The sequence below is a fragment of the Agelaius tricolor genome, unplaced genomic scaffold (assembly GCF_023055355.1).
Source record: "Agelaius tricolor isolate 1412-34295 unplaced genomic scaffold, bAgeTri1.0.p SCAF_10, whole genome shotgun sequence".
Classification (NCBI taxonomy): Eukaryota; Metazoa; Chordata; class Aves; order Passeriformes; family Icteridae; genus Agelaius; species Agelaius tricolor.
The window spans coordinates 26,445,852-26,465,861 of record NW_027269270.1 but is presented as its reverse complement, the minus strand read 5'-3'; the positions used below and the strand labels follow the sequence as shown (position 1 = coordinate 26,465,861).

The 20,010-nt window shown below is 41.3% G+C and overlaps 1 protein-coding gene across 14 annotated transcripts in view; it reads right to left on the bottom strand.

Annotated features, from left to right (window-relative positions):
• KALRN (kalirin RhoGEF kinase) overlaps positions 1 to 20,010 on the bottom strand; it is a 465,290-nt gene that overhangs the window by 32,505 nt on the left and 412,775 nt on the right. For 12 of the 14 annotated variants that reach the window (XM_071435302.1, XM_071435301.1, XM_071435298.1 and 9 more), the window contains 11 exons: positions 19,007 to 19,102; positions 17,282 to 17,412; positions 13,656 to 13,722; positions 12,281 to 12,384; positions 10,517 to 10,586; positions 9,859 to 9,945; positions 9,007 to 9,099; positions 7,881 to 7,931; positions 7,490 to 7,567; positions 6,438 to 6,623; positions 3,239 to 3,410 (listed from right to left, as the gene is read on the bottom strand). In XM_071435302.1, coding sequence (XP_071291403.1) covers positions 3,239 to 3,410; positions 6,438 to 6,623; positions 7,490 to 7,567; positions 7,881 to 7,931; positions 9,007 to 9,099; positions 9,859 to 9,945; positions 10,517 to 10,586; positions 12,281 to 12,384; positions 13,656 to 13,722; positions 17,282 to 17,412; positions 19,007 to 19,102 — 1,135 coding nt within the window. The remainder of the gene's footprint in view (positions 1 to 3,238; positions 3,411 to 6,437; positions 6,624 to 7,489; positions 7,568 to 7,880; positions 7,932 to 9,006; positions 9,100 to 9,858; positions 9,946 to 10,516; positions 10,587 to 12,280; positions 12,385 to 13,655; positions 13,723 to 17,281; positions 17,413 to 19,006; positions 19,103 to 20,010) is intronic. The other 2 variants (XM_071435303.1, XM_071435304.1) reach the window with 1 other exon arrangement.

The following is a 20,010-nucleotide window of genomic DNA, read 5'->3' as shown; positions in this document are numbered from 1 at the left end:
GGCAACACTAAACAGCTTCATAAGCCATAAAAAATAAAGTTTGCTTGTGAGAGTAGATTTTATAGTCATGGAGAGAGCTTGCACTGGGAAATGGTAGGACAAAAATTTCAGACCATAAAGAAATAAATAATCTGTTATTTTTGGAGGAGAAGGGATCAGGGCTGGGACTCACAGTGAGCAGATTTGCTGGGCTCAGGCTACCAGCCCTAGACCTATGGGCTTGGTTTTTTGCATGTCATGTGGCTTTAACAGATGATTTATAGTCGGTTAATACTGTGTACATGCATCAGACTAAACCTACTGGAATGCAGAGAGACTAGTCTAGCAAGGGGCAGACAGAGGACATAATGTCACAGCATCAGCCCCACCAGGGAACCGCAACAGAAGGAATGTCTTTCCCAACAAAATGAAAAGGAAAGAAAAACAGAAAAGCTCAGCACCATACAGCACAGTCTCTAGCATTCCCCTTCCAGAGAAAGGCAGGACAACTCAAGAAATCACTAAAGAACAAATGACTGGAAAAAAATCAATCAAGGAGGATGCCAGATCACCATTATCTTCAAAAGGACACAGACACTGATCTGTAGCAATCTGGAAGATTACTTGTCTCTAAAACCTGACCCTTGTCACAAAAGCAGGCTGTACTTATGCCACAGTGACTGCCAGTTTCACTTGCTTACCTCAGCTGCAGCTGAAAATGGTTTGGTCCTGCTGCAGACCAGCCAAAGAGGGCAAGGAAGGCTGGGGAGAACTTTGACAATGATTTCAACAGTGACATTTTTCTCCTGTATACAGTAAATAAGGCTGCAAGGTAGTTAGCGCTAAGATCTGAATGGATACTTCTCAATCTCTCTTGAAAGAACCTATTGTACTCAGTACTTTTAAAGGGTATTTAGCTGAGGGTCCATTTCTGACTGCTAATTCCACCATGAACTATCACAGTGATGCCTGGCTTCCAGCCTCCTGTTAAACATCTGTCAGTATTCTTAGAAGCCTCTGGCAAAAGTCAGTGTCCATCTACTTGCATGTTCTCTCTTTCTCTTTCAAATTACGCCACAAAACATGATTAAAAGAAGGTACAGATGGATGGAATTTTCCTTATGAAACATGTCCAGCAGTGACAGACTTTCATTACAGCCTGCTTCTTAAAGAACAATCACAACAGCCCATCATTTCATGCACAGCCTGTTTCTCAAATTTAGCAGCTTTTACTTTTCCATTGAAAAAAATGAAAAACTTGAATTTAACATTTTTACATTAATGAAGTTTAGATGCAAATCCTCTCCTTTGTACAGAGCCCCTACTCTTTAGTACTTCCCTGGTGAAGAGAGAAAAATCAGAGACAGCTTGGGCAAGAACTCAAGGGGAATATTTTGTTATTAAGTTTACACAGCATTGGCTCAGTGTGGATTTAATATGATTTTAAGGACAGAAAACATCTGCTTTAATGAAATGCAAAGCTAAAGAACATATTTAAAGATTAGTCAGCCTCAATAAGATTACGTTCTAAAAGCCACTTAAAATATTTGGGACTGAGCAGGCTCTACTAGATACAGTATCATTTTCTTGGATCTTATTTATAGTTTTAAGGTAAATCCTTCAGCTTGTGTTTTAATAGAAATCTATTTTTACTTTTGCTTTAGAGATAGTGATGATTATGTTCCTAACCCATCAAATTGCTTGCTGGCCTCATAGAAGAGGCTGAATAGGGGCTGTGAAAATGTCTCAGTAGAAAGAGAGGCTCACAGGGCAGTTAGTCCTCTGAAAATAAGATGAAATACTTAAAAAATAAAAAGAGCAAGCAAGAAAGATATGTAAGGGACAGAAAAACCCTGCATTAGTGCCTGCAGAGCTCTCACAAGGCTTTAAAAAAAAAAAAGTCTGCAGTTAACTGTTAGTGGAACTTATTTTTATTCCAATAATTCCAAAGCAAACTGCACTGTCATAAACCCATCAAGTTTTGATACCAACTGGTCAAAATGAAGCACTTGGACTCTTCATCTCACCAGTGTATTTAAGGAATCATTTTTCCATGGTTGTATGAGGCCATTTTTATTCCAAGTCACAAAAACCCAGTATCAAATTGTGGCATCATGGGTGAAACACATTTCCCTTCTCAGCTCAGCCATAGATTCTGAACTGTCACAAACAACCTTTGCATGTAACCCCTTCCCAGTTAAGTTCTGAAAAGTAAAATTAAGCTGAATTAAAATTTTTAAAACCTCCACACTGAAGAAAAGGGGACCTTTGATGTGAACTGAAAGAACCTCTTTCTATTTTGCGGCAAAAAAATCCACAAAACCAAATAACAAACTCACTCCCCTAAAAAACCACAAAACCTAACATATTGTGCCAAGCCCAAACATCTTGATTCAAGCAAATATGTTTTATTATTGAACATGTATTAAGCTATTAAATATAGAACTCTAATATAAGCTCTATAAAATTAGCTGTTATGCAATGAATAGTGCAAAGCAATCTTGGAGGCATCCAGAGCTACTTTGCTGCTTCCAAACAAACAAAAGAGACACTATTTTTTTATTCTTTGTCTAGACCTGTTCCCTTCTCTTACCCTTAACCACTCAGGACCAGGAACAAGCTGAAATTGTAATCTGAATTTGATTCCTCTGTATTTTCAAATGACACACTTTTGTTGGTTGTGTGTCTCATTTTTGAGATTTGAAACATAGCTTTAATTTGAAATATTATTTCAGACCACCTCAGATCAATTTTTACAGCAAAGCTGATACCTTGGAAAGGCCCCTTTTCATGCACAGCTCCCATGGTTCCTAGGAGAAACATGCCCTTGCCCTTGTTTCCTTGCTCTTTCCTTTGGTATTTATATTTTTTTAATTGAAAGCTGCTGCAGCCCTGCAGAGTGCATGGTGGGGCAGCCTTCATCCCACCTCAAATCCTCAGCTGGTAGCACACAGGGATGTCTAACAGGAGGCTCCTGGGGATAAACCTTGCTCTGAGTAAATGAGACATGCTGTGTAGACACAGTAGCAACCTGGCTTCAGATTTAAAATCTCACTGTACAATGGAAAGCAACAGGTGACAGAGCCCTGCAAACCCCAGCACAAAAGCACCACCCACGGAGGGACCTGAGGAACACGAGCCCAACTGACACATGCAGAAGTGGCTCAATGATTTTCTCACAGAGGAAACAAGGACATGAAGATTCTAAATCCCATTTAGCATTAAAGTTTGGGAAACAGAGCAAAGACCGTGTACATACCGTTTAGGAAATCGCGCTGTGTGTCCAGGACCTGGTTGATGTCCTGTACCCAAGCTTGTTTAATTTCTGGATTAGCTGCCTGCAAAATGACTCTCTCTGATGTTTCCCGGCTCATTAGAGCAAACTTGCAGGGATCATTATCCACATTTTCTTCAATGATAAGGTAGTTCATCTGAAACAAGCCAAGGTAAGCATTTTACAGGGAGCACGAGCTAACATTACACAATAATCAAAACTATTGTGAAATGTTCCTGAAAGTAATTAAGTGCAGTAACAAACTGTTAGATCATAATAAGAAGAATTTGTCTCATCTAGATATACCCAGATAAATCTAAATCTTAAATATGGTGCTTAATAAAGCTCTGACAGATGTACCAGACATCCACCCGCCTTGTCTTGAATTACAACTTCTATTTTAAGTAACACAGAACCTGAGTGATGTCCTTTAAATTTACTGAAACCCATAAATAGACAAAAATGTTCCTATTAATATGTTAATAAAGTCTATCATTCCTCCAATTTAAATAAGTGTTTATATTTCTTGTCGTCTGATAAGTCTCAGTCATTATAGCATTTTAAAAATGGAATGGACTGTGCACAGGGATATAATGAAAAAAAGAGCAATTCTCCCGTGATGCTCCAACAGATTTTATTTCTAGCAGATTAGAGTCATCTGTGTGTAATCACTTCACTTGACTGTAGTCACAGATACTCTTTCTGGAAATCATATGGATGGGAATTTTGGCTGCTGTCCTGCCCTTGGGAGGCTTCTGTTTTAAGTGTACTCATAACTTTAGCTTTTCCTGAGATACTTAGAGTAGTAAACAAGAATAAGTTGGCGTAGCCTCCCAAAAAAACAAGAGAGGGAGTGTCTTCAAAAGCAGACAGACAAAAGCAGACTAAGGCAGTAATGTCCCCTAGAAGAAATCCATCTCTAATTGCTCTGATTATCTGTCAGGGTATGGAAATCCACTCCACATCAGAATACTGTCCAGCATTCAAGTTGCAAGATGGAATTAGCATCTGCCTTTGCTCCTGAGGGTCTCTGTGAAGTTCAGTGACAAAGAGGAACTCCCCTGACATGAGGACATGGAAAGGACAAGGACACACAGGTGAGCATGGACAGTACTCTTGCTCCTGATCTGAGCTCATTTTCCTCTGGTTGATAGCCAAACCAATCCTGGTATGACTCCAGATAACAGATGTGTAGAGTCCCCTAACCCCCTATTTGTGTCTCAGGGAGGTGCATTCATCAAGGCTTCCACTTTGGTATTTTGAGAGCCTAGAAGGTGTCCAACTGAGCAGTATCTGAGAAGGGATGTGAAATTTCTCAACACTAAGGACCTGATTGTGTAAAAAAGGGTTCTTTGCTAGTGCAGGACAAGACGCTGAAGCTTCTGTCACAGTTTGAGTGTGACAGACCTTGGAGAACAATATCTGGGAGTCCCATCTCTCTGACAGACCAGAACAGCTGCATTTGAAGTCATATGCACTCTTTGCTCTGTGGCTGTGACAGAGGAAAGAAATGGGATCTGTGGTGCTGGCTCAGGTAGAGGCCCCACTGCAAGGTGGGGATGCTCAGGGCCCAGGGAGGCAGGGGAAGGTCATGCTCCTCTCAGAGCCACAGGTCCTCCCTCTGGGAAACAGATAAATGCAAAGCACTGAGAAGTTCAAGTGTGGGCTGGGGGGGTGGTGTGAGAGCTGCCAGCACACAAACTCCATGCTGAGGTGGGGGAGACACACATGGAGCCACAGGGGATCCCACACTTGCAGGAGACACTCAACAAGAGAATGAGCTGTTTGCCAAGCAGAAGGAAAGGGGCTGGAAAATTATCATACAAGAATTTTAAACTCAGGCAGTGGGAACAGCATTTCTTTCGTAGGCTGTGTAACTAGAAAGGCAACTCATACCCTTGAGGCAAGCTAATTTTATTGACATTAGCAGAGATTTATTTTTCTCTCTTTATCTACAATATACAATTCAGGAATTGTTTCCTGCAGATAAAAGCCTCATTGTTATATATACAATAAACTGAAGTAAAAATGATTCATACTATTTCCATCTCCAATTTTAATAATGATTTAAATCAGCAAAAAAGATAAAATCAAAGCTGATCATCTAAATGAAGATGATTGTTTATTTGTACACTTTGGGTTTTCCCTTTATGGCTTATTATTTGGTTAGAAACTATAAAATACACTGACTTGCAATGGATATAGGCTTTTCAGTAAATGCTGCTGTTTCCATCAGCCAAAAAGACAACCTCATTTCAGTAAATATGCTGTTTACCATCAATTTGTTTAGTTATATATGTTAATATGCATTATTTCAGCTGATAGTGTTCTCTTCTATTTCATATTAATGCACCATTTAAGACTTAGAGCAAACACAATGCATTACCCCATGTCTCTTAACCTGTATCTTTGAAAAGGAAATCAATCAGCTTTGAATGACCCAGAAATTCAAATGAATCAGTGATTTTTCTCTTTCTGCAGGCACAGCAAAGGCTGTTCTACCAGGAGATGTGCAGCACTTATTCACTTTCACTGACCATTTCACAGGTTAACTTTGCATTTGTTAAACAAAGAAGTATTTCCACTGGTTACTTCAGCTTTCAGCTTTTTTAGCCCCAGCCCCATAATCTAGACAGATTATTTAAAACCAAAATGAATTTCTCAAAACTCTCTTTATAGTTTATCTGGTTTGTAATTCCTCACAGCTGTATTTTTAGAATTATGTGTGGTTTTATTTGTCTTTGAAATATTCTTGCAACATCCAAATTTGTACTAAGAGCCCTCACCCAAATTAGGGAGAATATTTCCAGAAATAGCATATTAAAGGCTTGGTACTGACTTATAGTTTGACCTAAAATAACTGTTTGGATACTGTACCTTCATTTACCTTTTATAATCATGCATAAAAGCAACTATTGTAAACGTCCTTTGACTACTGCAGGTTTTGTAGCAATATTTGCTAATTCAGAGCTATGAATGATAGAGGATCTGCTCTGGCTGTGTTCCTTGTAAAAATTACCCAATAAATTTAGACAGCCAGTGGTCTACTTAGAGATGGTCTTAAGCAGCTTCTGATCCACTGAAAGGTAAATGCAAATGTTTTCTGCATATTGCTGTCCCCTATGACAGGATGAACCTTACATGGCCATCAAACAGACCATGCTTCTCCTTCTGCATTTCTTACCTTTATGCTCTTCTTGAACATGTAGCCTGGCGTTAGAGACCCTTTTCGAAGGAGTTCACTGAAGATAACTATCTGCTCAAAGAGAAACACCCTGCGCTCCTTGGGCCGCGACTGCACCCCGGAATCCTGCTCCGTCACGTAGAAGGTGTCCTGCTGTAGCAGCTTGCCTTGAGCTGTCAGTTTGCCCTGGGAAGCAGACAAGGCAGCAACATTACAAACCCTGACCCACTGTGATCCCACAAGGTGATATGCTCTATTTTATGCAGCCCAAGTTTTCCAGGCAGCCCTGCATTCATGTGAGACACATCATATCCCCTCTGAGTTACTAAAGCAGCGATCCTGACCTCAGCTGAAGACAAACAACAGAGGTTTTCCTTGCTCTCACTGCCACTGAGTATATAAAACCAACAGCAAGAGGTCTCAAGCAGACAGTTTTGTACACTTAATTCCAAATCCTGTTCCCATTATGCTGCTGTAGTGCTCCAGCCAAGAGCTCTCCGTCATGCCCTAAGCCAGCAGTCACTGACACAGCACCTCTGGATGTGCAAAGGCCAGTACCTACCTGTTTGCAGTGCATAAGACACTAAGACAAATCTTAATTCATTTTGGAGATAAGACTTCTCCCCAAAGCCTACACTGGCTTATTTACAAGCCACAAGCTGTACCCTGAGGGTTGTAACTCCCAAGTCTCCTCTTGGATGTTGTTGAATTCGTCAGGAGCTCGGCGGGAGCTGTTAACATGTTAATAATGCCAGGTGACCTTACTAATAGGCAGGGCAGGTTGGTTCATCACTTATTTTGCTCTGGTAATAGGTATAATAAGTGTCATTAAAGCTTGCAGAAGCTTTTACAGACCTCACATTTTGAAGAAACAATATGAATTGTCACAAGTTTAGAGTGAGAGCATTGAAACCTCACCAAAGCATAGAGCTCAGCATTGCAAAAGAACAAGCCTTAGATAAGTTGCTTGGGTAGATTGTAGAGACAATCATATAAAGAGAAAGTAATTTTCCTTGCCTAGTAATTATTGTAAGAAGAATGCAAATGCATACCTCAAAGCCTTGGAGGCGACCCAGGTTCATCATGTCATTGCAACGTTTTGGTACAAGGCACATTAATTCCACTGCTTTCTGTTGAGGAAAAGGGATGTTGCATTATTACAAGAGAACCAGAGGGCTCCTGAAAGCACAGTGTCAAATAATGAAGTTCAATAGCACGATTGCTGTGCTCATGGCAAGGCCCTGATGAATAGATGTCTAAAAGAGGATGGTGCAGGACTGAAATGCAGGACTGCACCGTCATCTTTTAGTTCTGATTTATCTAAGAGAAATACCACATTTAGAATACCAGCAGGATCTTCAGCTACTGTCAAAGGAATACTGGGGTTTTCATTTCTCCACACAGAGTCCCATTAGCCCTATTGTCCAGGCCATGAAAAAGTACCTCTATCTCGGAGCACTCCAGACCAGCTTTTTCACTGTACCTCAGGAAGTCCTGGAGAAAGCAGAAAGGTTTGCATTAAGGCACTTCAGGAAAGAGAGAACAAAAGGCACCAGTTTGAAAAGGAAAAAGCATATTCAGCATGTGATTTTCTGAGAAGAAACTAATAGCTAATATTCATAAATTCATCTTCAGAGATTGCTGAATGTCATAACCACTTTAGAAATATGGAAAAGGGGTGTGGATGGTTGTGGAGAAGATCACAGAAAAAAAGGCAAAGCTGGGGTTAGACCTTGGGATTGCTTATTTGGTCCCTGTCTTAAGCCACAAGACCACACAAACACACACATGAAGATTTTTCTTTTCATTTTGGCATTTTGGGGAACACACTGCTGTGCCTTTGCTAGTGCTCAATTCCCAAACCTGGGCTGATGGCAGCCTGCTGGGGTCTAGTTTCAAAAAAGAGGAGAAAGCTCAGAGCCCTGGTGCTGCTGGTGATAACAGGGTGGGTTCAGACATGCCTGATTTTAGATATTGGCTTCAGACCCCTCGGGATGAATTTTCAAAAGTGCTGAGTAATTGTCATTATAGATAAGTCACCATAAACCAGAGTGGTCAGGCTCCTTGGGGAAAAAATTGTGGCAAGCTCCCAGAATTTTAAGATGACAGATTATTTTGAAAATAAGTTTCTTCAGCTAATTTGAAGGCAGATATTCAGAAACGGAGGCTATAGCATTTACTAGAAGCATGCCATTCAGCACCTAAGACAGACTTTAGCAGTACACTTGTGTATCTTTGTTCCAATTAAAAAAAATTTGAAAGTTTGCTCTGAAACTTCAGAGGAAGAAAAGTCCTATTTGAAGTGTAGTCTTCTATAAAAAAAATTTCAAAAGAAAGTTAAAAAAAAATCTGTTTACTATCCTAAATTACAAACCACTCACACAGATGTGGCCTCCTGCTCTCTGGACACTTTCCACAGGCCTCTGTCACTGCATGCCCAGAGAGCAGACCTCTTTTCTCCTAATTTGATGTATTTATTCCTCAGTTAAGTCTAAGGCTGATTTAAAATAACAGCATCTAATGCAACATGCAGACTAGAGTTAAATCCAAACTGTATTTTTTCACTCACCTTGAGAAGAAGCTGGTATTTAGTTATTCTTTGAATGGGTTTAATCAAAAAGTCACTGATGGTCAGCCGTTGGTTTATTTCCTGCTGAACCTCCTAAAAAAAAGAGGATTAAAAACAATTGCAAACAATCACAGAGTGAGACAGACAACACGATAAAACGTCTCAGCAGAGACTTATTTCCACTGCAAGTTGGTCAGTTCTTAATCTTTTGTTTGCAAGAGGGAATTTCTGAGGATTTAAAGATGTGGCATACCCTATTTAGGCAAGGCCTGGCTAGAAGCTGTGCCCGAGCTGGGAGGCGTTGGGAAGCTCTGGATCCCTCCTGCTCTGAGCTGAGCCAGCAGCCCAGCGAGGGCTGAGGGTCACTCTCCCCACTGCAGTGGGGATTAGCTCACCAGTGAGTCCTGCAGAACATCCTTCCCTTGTTAAACAAGCTGCTTTCACATTGCTATCGAAATGTGTCTAGTCCCAAAGGCTTCTTGAAACAGACAGAGTTACTGGGGATTTATGAGAGGCACCATCCAGCTCCAACAGCTTTTAGCTCCCCTGTTGTTTGTACACTACTGATTTAAAAGTCTTGTTTTACTTGGAACAGAAATTAGTGCATTCGTGGTACTCTGAGGGCCACACACAGTTAGTACTGAATTAAATATTTATTAGAAATTCACAATATGAGAATTTGAAAGCAGTTAAATAATTACACTTTCTCCGAACGGCAGAGACCTCAGCACCACGTGCAGTATCAAAATCTTCAGGAGTTTGTTTTAGGCAAAGCCCACAGGTTACAGAACAGTCTCCTTGACCTGGACTCAGAGCTGTAAGCAGTGATAATGTACACTGAGCTGTGCTTACCTCAAAGTAGGCTTCATACTCAGCTACTATATACTCAGAGCGGGGCTTGTTTTGGCAATACACCACATACATGTGCAATCGCCGCTCCTGTGAAGGCAAGAGGCACAGCACCCAGTGAGATAATGGCTACCCTTCTGCTATTAAAAGGTGGCAGAAAGTTGCTATGATATTCCACTTGGTCTTCCTTATTTTTAGTTTAATCAAAGATTTAGTTTGCTAAAGCAGGAAATAAAATCGGTAACTGGTTCTGTTCACATTTGCACTTAGGCAAGGGGAGCTTTCTGGGTTGTGGCCAGTGAGAGATGTTATACCCAGACTGACAGGTCTGAAATTTCCTCTAGAGTTAAGCTTTGGCTAACATCACATGAACATGTAAATTGTAGCAGTTGGCAAGTACCTGCCATAATTGTATTTTGGCAGATGTCCTTGACCACATCAATTTTGCCCCCCAAAGTAAGTTGTCTGCAAGAAGACAATGATTAATGCCTTTGTGCAATCCAGCTGCCCACTGGAAATGTGTAACTATAGGGAAACTTTATGTTTAAATTCAGTTTAGACACATAAAAGTATGGAGTCAACACAAACAGATGTTTTTGAAAAGGAGCCATCACACCCTAAAGGCAATTGTAGTTGGTATACGAAACAAAACAAAACTTACATGCTTAATAAAAAGCTGTGCTAAACGCTCAGGTTCTTGAAGACATTTTTCCAGTTCACCCAGGAAAAAGCTAAAAGAAAGGATATGAACACTTCAGAACACTTCTTCAGGTCATCCCAGCAGCAAACTAGTCATCCTTCAGATGTAACAGTGACATTTTAACTCCAGGATTCAATAATTAAAAGGTAAGCTTGGCTTCAGCCCTTAATGGTGGGATTTCATTAGATGAGATCTCAACTCAGAGCTAAAAGCATCAACTTGGCCAAAGCATGCTAGGGAATCTAAATCATTAGATGAGAGCTGTGAAATGTGGAGGTCTTGTTTTGCAAACTGTCTTCTCTTCTTTACTATGACAGTGGTTTCAATTTTCAGAAAGTGCTGATCACTATCTAATTGCAAGAGCTGCTTTTTTCACTGTGAAGTCCCAAAGTAAAACCCTTCCATATACCACAATGCTTGTGAAAACTCAGCTTATGAAAACTCCAGTTTTACCAGGAATTCTCAGTTCCATGAGCAGATTTGGAGCACTGGTCAACATGAAAGAGATTGCTCTATGTTTCCACCTGAATAAATGAATCAACACGATTTTCTGGTGGAGTTATGGTATGTTCTATTTCCCACTGGTTTTAATTTCATAATAAATCACAATATCTAATTCATAATAGTCACAGTAATTCATAAACACCATCTCCATCTTGACTTGCAGCTTCAGGGAGGTCATTCATTCTAGCTCAAATGCCCTTATCAAGAATATTCTGGGATGCCTCTAAGTGAGCTAAAAACTTCAGAAACACTGCTAGATTTTTCTATCTGGTAGGCAAATCCAGACAATCATCCTGTCCACAATCTTCCTCTTTTTCATTTCAGGATTTCAGTCTCAAATGCCTCCACAGATTTGCAACAGTAGCCAGATTTTGTGAGAGGACACACTTTCTGATCCCAAGAAATCTCAGAACTTCAAAAAAGGATGCAAATTGGACAGATGTCCCAATTAAAAATCTCCATTGCTACCATTAGATACAGCTGCTTCCATAACCCAATTCTCTATAAATGCTACATTCATCTGCATTTAAATAGACTTCTTGACCCAGATATACAGAGCTAAAAATAGGGAATCTTTCCATTTGTGTTACAGAAAACTCCTATCCTCACACTTAATCAAGGAATGGCACTGGTAAACACATTCCATTTTCTGGCACCAACTTAAAGTGAAGCTTTCTCTGACATTTTTTAGTTTGTGATCACAAGGTCACCTGTCAGAACATAAGGACAGGCACAGACCATGGGATGAGCACCTATGGGACACATGACAGGAAGGATACTGTGCTTCCAGAGTGAGGGAAATGTCCAGAGCTGAAGGAAGATCCAGCCCAATGCCCATTGTTTAAGTCTGTACATTCATGCTCAAAGTTTAGTTAGTTGGAGCTGCAGAGAATTTCTGAGTGGCAGAATTGAAATGATGACCATACTGTCCATAAGCAAGACATTGTTCACAAAGCTGCATGGGAAATGGCCCAGGGCTTGTGTTTCCAGCAGCTTTTCAAAATCTACTTCTAAGGAATGTAGTTCCCAACTCAGAGCTAAAAGCATCAGCTTGGCCAAAGCATGCTAGGGCTTTCTGGTGAGAAGGACCTAGAAGCAATTTGCATTTTATCACCCTTCTAGCCACATACCACTGGTATTGTTAGCCTTTGTGATCCCATCAGCTGCAGGTGAAGATGCTGCTGAGACACATCTTAAAGAGGAACTAAATGAAAAACTTACTCTTTGTGCCAGTCATAGATCTGATGAATATTGCCAAATACAATCTTGTCTTTCCCTTTCATATCTTCAGAAACTCCTTTTTCTTCCATCCTCTTCATGAAGCCCTTTAGGATTAAGGATCACTGATTCAGCAAAGGACTCATTTGAAGGGGGAGCACAATTACACCCTTTTTCTTTTTTAAAGAAGCAAAAGTTTAATGCCAGAATTTTTTTACATTGAAAATGCTGAAAATATCTTTCATACAATTTCAAACCAGAAACCTAAGTAGATACTTTAAATTACACAGTTTGCTTAAAAGAAAACTTTAAATGATCTGTTTAGAGTATCTGCGACACTTACAGAAAACATTATTAGATTTAATTGAAGTGACAAGTGCAATTGTAAGATAAAAGTTAAACAAAGTAGTTTGTCAAGCTCTTGGCTTCTCTGGTAAGAGGAGGAAATCAGACTCTATATAGAGTCTATACAGTCTATGGACTGTATGAAGTTCTTCTGTTCATCACCCTGAGCATCTTGTGGGAGCCAAGCAGTAAGTTTAGAGTCACAAGAACAGGATTCCTCACACCTCCTGAGAGTTTATTTTGTAAGTCTTTGGAGCATGACAGCCCTGTCAGGTTTGCCAGTGGTGCATACATAACACAAATGTTTTCAAGTTTGGAAGCTATTGAAAATCACTGTTAGATAGACTGATAATTCTCTCTGGACCAGTGAATGCCACTAGTGAGTCACATGTCTCCAGTTCTGAGTTCTTGCTGGGAAAAAACCTGAACCCTGCACTGAGTTAGATGTGACAGGTGATCCCTAGGGATCAGCCAAATCTTTGCAAGTTGAAGCTTAAAAAAGAAGACTTGTTTTTAATGCAAAAATCCCTCAAACTCTCTTTTATCTCAGGCTTTTTTGCAAAACAATAATCTACAGGACACACATGCACCTCAACACAGTTCCAGGCCCAGCTTCTGGAAAGGTACTCAGACACAGGACATAAGTCCAGGTGCAAATTCAAGGAAAGTATGTGTTACCATTACCCAGTATGATGGGAAGAAAAACATTGAATAAGTGGTAGGGTCATAAGTTAATTTTCCACCAATGCCTCCAAAGCTGCATTACAGCAAAAAGAGTTTGTCACAAGTAGGGTAGCCAAGAAAAACCTCTGCACACTGGAATTGAACCTAAAATACAACATTTGCTAGATGGAAACAAAAATAGTTTCCAAAGGCATTTCTTCTTGTTTCTGTCAACATGAGAAGGGGACCATGGAAGCAGACTGCAAAATAAAGCAGTTTGTTTCTCCTGCTGTATTTTTTGTTGTCACTTGTCAGCATGGTGCTTTTTAGTGGGAAAACATTTTGCATAGCAGGGTTTGCTTCAGCTCACCTCCACAACAATTCCTAAGTCTTTGACGTAGTCTTTTTCAGTCTGCACCAGCTCATTTAGGACAAACCTAAATAAAACAGAACACGCAAGTATTTGACCATATTCCTTGATGTTACCATTTGCTCCTTTACCACATACAACCTCACCATAAAACCCCATCATCATCCAGATCACATAACACAACTCACCCTTCACTCAGAGCTCAGTGGAATGTAACAGACAAAAACATCACATGTCAGCTCAGAGTAGTTTCAAATCTCTTAACCATTCTTTCCTGCTATCCCTCTTCCCCCTACATCCCAGGATGGTGCAAGAGCAGCAGCACAAACAGCTGCCTGTACCTTAAACTACCCCTCCCTGATCTCCTCTCCCCATCCCCTACACAGCTCCCCTAGAATGATGGATGCGTGTCCTGACCCATTTTCCAGCAAGCAGGAGTGGATTCCTTGTCCCAGTCCTTCTAGCTTCACCCAAGATTCATCAATTAAGTATCAATTTGGAAGTTTCAAACACTTGGAAAAGAAATCCCCTCTCCTGCCATAGCTAAGAGCTTAATCTTTTGGAGCAGATAATCAATGTGTGGGTGTCAAATGTTTTACCTCTGATTTCAGAGCTAATAACCCCAGGTAGGGGAGTTGTCTGATGAAGGCCTTGATGCACGCAAACAACAGCAAGCTAAAAAAAGCCCCTCCTTTGTAACTCAAACTGACTAATCACCTAATGTTCTTTTGAGGATAATTAAAAAAAGTTACAGCTTGCTGCAGACTTTGTCTCTCAATTATGCCAATACATAGATTTGGCATATGACAAATAAACTCCATCTGTCCTCAAGTTTGGTATGGCAGTAACAAGGCTAACAAGACAGAGGAGTGCTTTCATGTCTGATATTGCTCTGTCCACATCAAACACCAGACTGACCCACTTGAAGTGATAGGGCTGGGGGCTAACAGTGCTAAGATAAAGCCTGGGAGGAAAAATCCAACCATACTGGCATTGCAAGGAGAGACTTAGTTATGAGAGGCTACTGAGAAAATAAATCCTGCTCCTGCTGTGCTTGCAACGTGTTCCTTGCTCAGACAAAGCAGAGGCAATACTTTGGCCATGTGGCAGAAAAAAGTCAAACAGCTTCTTGTTGGTCTGAGAGTGAAATCCAGCCCCCTTGGCAGCAGGCAGGGCTGGCAGCAGCCACACCAGACCCTTGTGCTCTCTGGAGCACCGTGCCAAGTTGTGCCTGGGCAGCAAACACGTGTGAGGCAAGAGCTGCTCCCAGAGAACATGGCCTGAGCAGGCGTGTGCTGCACAGCCCCTCGGGCTGCCTGACTCACTGTGCCCTTGGGACAGGCTCCACTGTCCCCTCTGCCCAGAGAGGAAGGCCAGGAGGGGACCTTGCAGCTGGCACCACCCCTGTTTGCACTGCTCCCAACAGGCACAGAGAGCTGCGGAGGGAACGGGAGAACCTCTCCCACTACAAGGTTACTGCAAGGATCACCCTGCCAAGTTCTGCTCTAAAAATGAAGCAGCAGGTACTTCTAGTATATAACACTGCAGGACATGCAGGCAGGTGTGTGTTTATTAAAAATCAGGTTTCTGGTGTACAGACAAAACCTGCCAATTCACACCTCTACTATGATTCAGGGTCTGCACCTCCACTGCTTACTTTAAATTCAGCTCCTCTCTTCCCACCAAGCAGGAAAATCAGCCTTGACCATCTCTACAAAGATTCTCTGAAGCCTATCTGATGCAGCACCTTAGAGGTACTCCCAAATTTAAGGTTTCTAAGTTGCACGTAGGCAAAAATTCAAGTTCACTCGTTTCCTGCTCTGATAACAGGGAGCAAGGGCAGGGAGCTATTTGCAAAGTGCCCTGGTCACCAGCAGGTATTGACTACACAGCTGTATTTAAACTGACAGGAACAGGATTTCTGACTGAGTCTGAATAGCTGGATATCTTGGAAACTCTGTATTAGACCTATACTGAACAATGACACTCAATAAGACTATTGTCCTACTCCTCACAGAAATGCAGCAATCAAGCCTGATGGAATAAGAAGCTTCCTCAAACCAGGCTAACTACTGGGTGTGCAGCCAGGAACAGAGGACATTGCTGCCCATGTCTGTGCAAGGGTTCAGCTGCTGTTTTGTGGGGATTGGAGGGTCACAGCTCGAGCTGGGAGATCAGCTGCCTCACATGACTATGGAATTAAACCCAGCAAGCTGCAGGGACACAGAACACAGACACAAAGGAGCTGGAGGGGAGACAGATGTCTTGTGCTGAAAGTCACTAGCAGGTGCTCCTAAACATCCTGGTGTTTAGGAATTCTGGCAGCTACTAATTGCCCATAATGGGCTGCCAGTTCCCTGCCAGAAGCGTTCCTGTAGCTGAGCTTACAGTGGCAGAGGTCTCTGAACTAAAACTGCAACCTGCACTTAGCTGCCAGCCACCCAATTAATGAATTGCTACCAGAGGAACTCCAGATCCTGCAATACTGAGGAGTCTCTAGGAGACAGTCATGGGCAGAGGTTCCCTGCAGGAAGGCTGACAGCTGCCTTGTAGAAAACTTCTGCCATTCAGAAACACATCCAGGACTGTCATGTCCTTGTCTGCTGCTGGGAGTTGCTCCCGTCCCTCACTGTATCCCTTCTCTGGTTTCCTGAAACAAACTGCAGAAGCAAATGATGGCTTTCACAGACCTGTGACACTTTGCTCCTACTTCATCTTCTACTCTTAACCACCTCCTTGTTCTCCCTGACTTGGCACCTCTCCCAAATGGGGTGCTCTTCTTCTACCTCTGACCTTACCACACTCCCATGAGAGCTGTATGGAACATCACTTTTCTCCTCAATCTACCATTTGATTAGATCATTGCAGTTGCTGTTGTTAGTGTAAGAGGTGATACAAAGAAAACAGCCACCTCAGCTTTCTTTCATGTAATTGTTGATCCTGTTGCTCAAATTCTCTGTGTTCTTCAGCTGAACACACATTTAAGAAATGCTTTAATCATTATAGGCTTTGAAGGAAAAATCATTATTTTTCTTAAATTTAAGAGGGTGTACAGCTAATTTTAAAAAACAACTTTCATGAGCTGTCACCACTTCTTTTTTCTCCCATTACCATGAACATGAGAGTTTCCCAAATGGAACTTTCTTTGCAGTGGCATGTTTCCACCACATGCATCAGATGCATCTGAATCTTGTCCCTTCCTCTGCTAATAATAAGGGCAAAAAATATCTCTTTCAAAAAATCCTAGGGAGATTTTTCTTTTTCTCAAAGGTAGCTAATAAGGTCAACCACACAACCCCCCTCTGAGAGCTGATTTCACCTCTGGCAATGCTGTAATTACCAAGGCAAACATCTCAGTAATACCTGTTGAGCTCTTCAGAGGCTTTTACAGCAATAGATATTTGCTATCTGGTGCAAAAGCTGTACATTTTAGAATGATGATGAACTTCCTGTGTGTGGAAGTGCTTTTATGAAGTGTTTTTACACGTTAAGAAAAACAGGAATCAAGCAGAACACGGTTTTACTCCCAGTTCCATGGTCATTCACTGACTACAAAGTACTCCTGGAGTGCTGCTGTGTGTCCTCCTGGGGTACATATTTTGGAAAGAACCAGTAACACAACTTACATCCTGCCTCTCATTGCTTTGGCTTTTTGTTCCTCTTCAAGGTTGCGTGGGGGAGTTGAAGGCGTCATTCCTTCATTCAAGCAGCCAGTGGCATCTTTTAAGCCTCCTCGGTAAGATCCTCCTTCAAGGGTCTAAAAAAACCCCAAAGAACAATAGAATAAAAATAAACATTCTCCTTGAACTTCAGCATCAGTATTCAAGTCAGTTCTGCAACCAACACTACAAAGTATTCAGAAATACTCTCTTGCAGAATTTCATAACCAAACTAGTTTCAGGTTGATGTAGGATTCCACAAAAAAAAGTGGAGTTGTCATCCTCTTGTTAGAAGGTAGAAAAAGACGTTCCAGTAGATCTGAGAAAAAAAACTTCTTCCAAGTTATTTCAAATCAGCCTGGAAATATCCTGATGTCTCAATCAGGACCATTGTTAGGCTACATGTGGTTAAAAGCTCCTCTGCCAAAAGCTGGATGAGGGATGCTTGTAGTAAAATAAAACATGAAATAGAAATAGATGGACACATAGTAAGGTTCCACAATAATAAATGTTTGCCCCAAATCCCTTGAAAGTAGTTGTAATAGTCTAATAGACTGCATGTGGGGGAGAGAAAATAAAATATCATCAAAAAAATATGTCTGACTGGATTAATGAAATACTTTTCAGTTTGTTAGTCCCTCAATGGAATAAAACTATTTTAAGTGAATTTTCTGGGAATAGTCTTCTTGGTTTCCCATGCCACAAAGAGCTCCTTTACCACTCATGCCTTATCAAGCGCGTTGTAAACACTGACTCTTTCATGTACCACATCTCAAACTGAGAAAATACCAAAGTCTTCTGAAATTATTCACTAGGTAAAGATGCTTGCTCAGAGTTTCAGTAATTTAATGATCACTGTGGGGATTTTTAGATTTTTTTTTACTCTCTTCATCATTCCAGTAGATGTAAGGAAATGAACCTTTGTAGGCTCATCATATCCCTGCGTGTTAATTATGTTGAACTTGTTAGATAAAGCATTTAGCTAATTTTAGAGGTCCTGGGACATGTAGAAAAAGGTGTAGCTTTGATATTAACATTTTTGAACTGCACTGGGAAAACTTAAAAGGAGCCAAGATATGACACAGGATTTACTCCTTGTCCACCAGACATGGGGATCAGACAGTGAGAACACACGATATGAAATTTTTGAACAAATTAATCCCAGAGCATTTTTATTGCTTATTCCACTCCCTGCAAGAAAGAGTTGACAAGGCAGATTAAAAGTGACACATGAATCTTTGTAAAATTAAAGCACAGCTGTGATACTTCAAGCAGTTCTACTCTTTAGAGAGTCTTTTCATCAAAACCAGAACACCAAACAAATTCACGTTGGGTAGTAAAACCCCTGTGCCTCAGAACACACTTTAAAACAAACAAAACATCCCACTGTGTAAAATATTTGAATACTAACAAGACCCCAGACACTGTAGAGTACAGTATCTCATGCTCTGCAAAGCCCACTCCAGAAGTGACTTTTGACCATGCAGTGCAGAGCCTATGTGAGATGCAGGCTTCATCTCACAGGGGAGCAAAATATTGGACACTACTGGGAAGCAGAGCACACAGGGTTAATAAAAGCAGAGCAGATGAAGGTAGAAAGCAAGGAAACCAGAACAAGAGGAAGCCTTTAAAGCCCTTCCTTAGATCACACTGGGCCTGTTGTGTACACAGTTTTCACAACACTAAACTTACCAGCTTAGTTTTGACCAACTTTTCTATTGCACTGACAAGATCCGCAGCAGTTGGGACATCGGAGGAGCTCTGTCGAGCAGCTAGCAAAGAAGAGGACTGCAAGACACCAGGTGGCAAAGGAAAAGCAAGTTAGCAGGATGAGAAGGGAGAAGGAAACCAGGTGGTCAGTGAAGAAGCTTCTGAGAAGGAACGTGGAAGGGGAGCTGGAGGGCGAGAGGAACGCATGCAGGTCAGGTGAGCGAGTGCTGCTGTGTCAGACAAGCATGGAATTGCCATCCACTTCTGGCTGCACATCTCCCTGCAGCAGCTCCAGGACTGGAACCAGGGAACAGCATCAAAGAACTGAAGTTCATTTACAAACAGGTTACAATTCTCTTAAAGTTGGTTCCTCATTCTAAGGCCATCTACAGTCTTACAGGCTCCAGAAAATTGATTTTCTTACTGCAAATGTAAGAAATTACCCCCTCCCCCATACATGCATATTTGATAAAAGCAGTTAAGCACAAGGTACACATGGCATTTCAGGCAGTAGGGGAGGGAGGCAGGGGGGAACAAATCATCCCCCATCCTTTCCTCAGAGATCAATTGCAACTTAAGATGACATCTTCCACTCATGCAATTTCAGTCACCTAAAACTCTTCTGTCCCCTCTCTGCAACCACTGGAGGCAAAACACCCCTACACGCCCCACCCCTCCTGGGTACCTGGCACAGGAGGGCAGAAAAACTATGTTTTAGTTTAAGGTTTTTGCTTTACAAGGGCAAAATCACCCCTTGATTGCTGTCCTAAGAAACCTCAGTATGAACACCCAAACCCACTTGATAGCTATGGGAATTGGGATTTATTAGCTCACCTGCATATACATTTCTTCCTGACTGAAACTAAAGCCCTGACTAAAACCACAAGCCCTTGGACAACCTCCTTTTGTTGTCAGGCTGACACAGACTAAAGCATGGCTAAATTTTTATAAATCATGAAGAAGCTTATTCATCCCTCAGCTGCCTA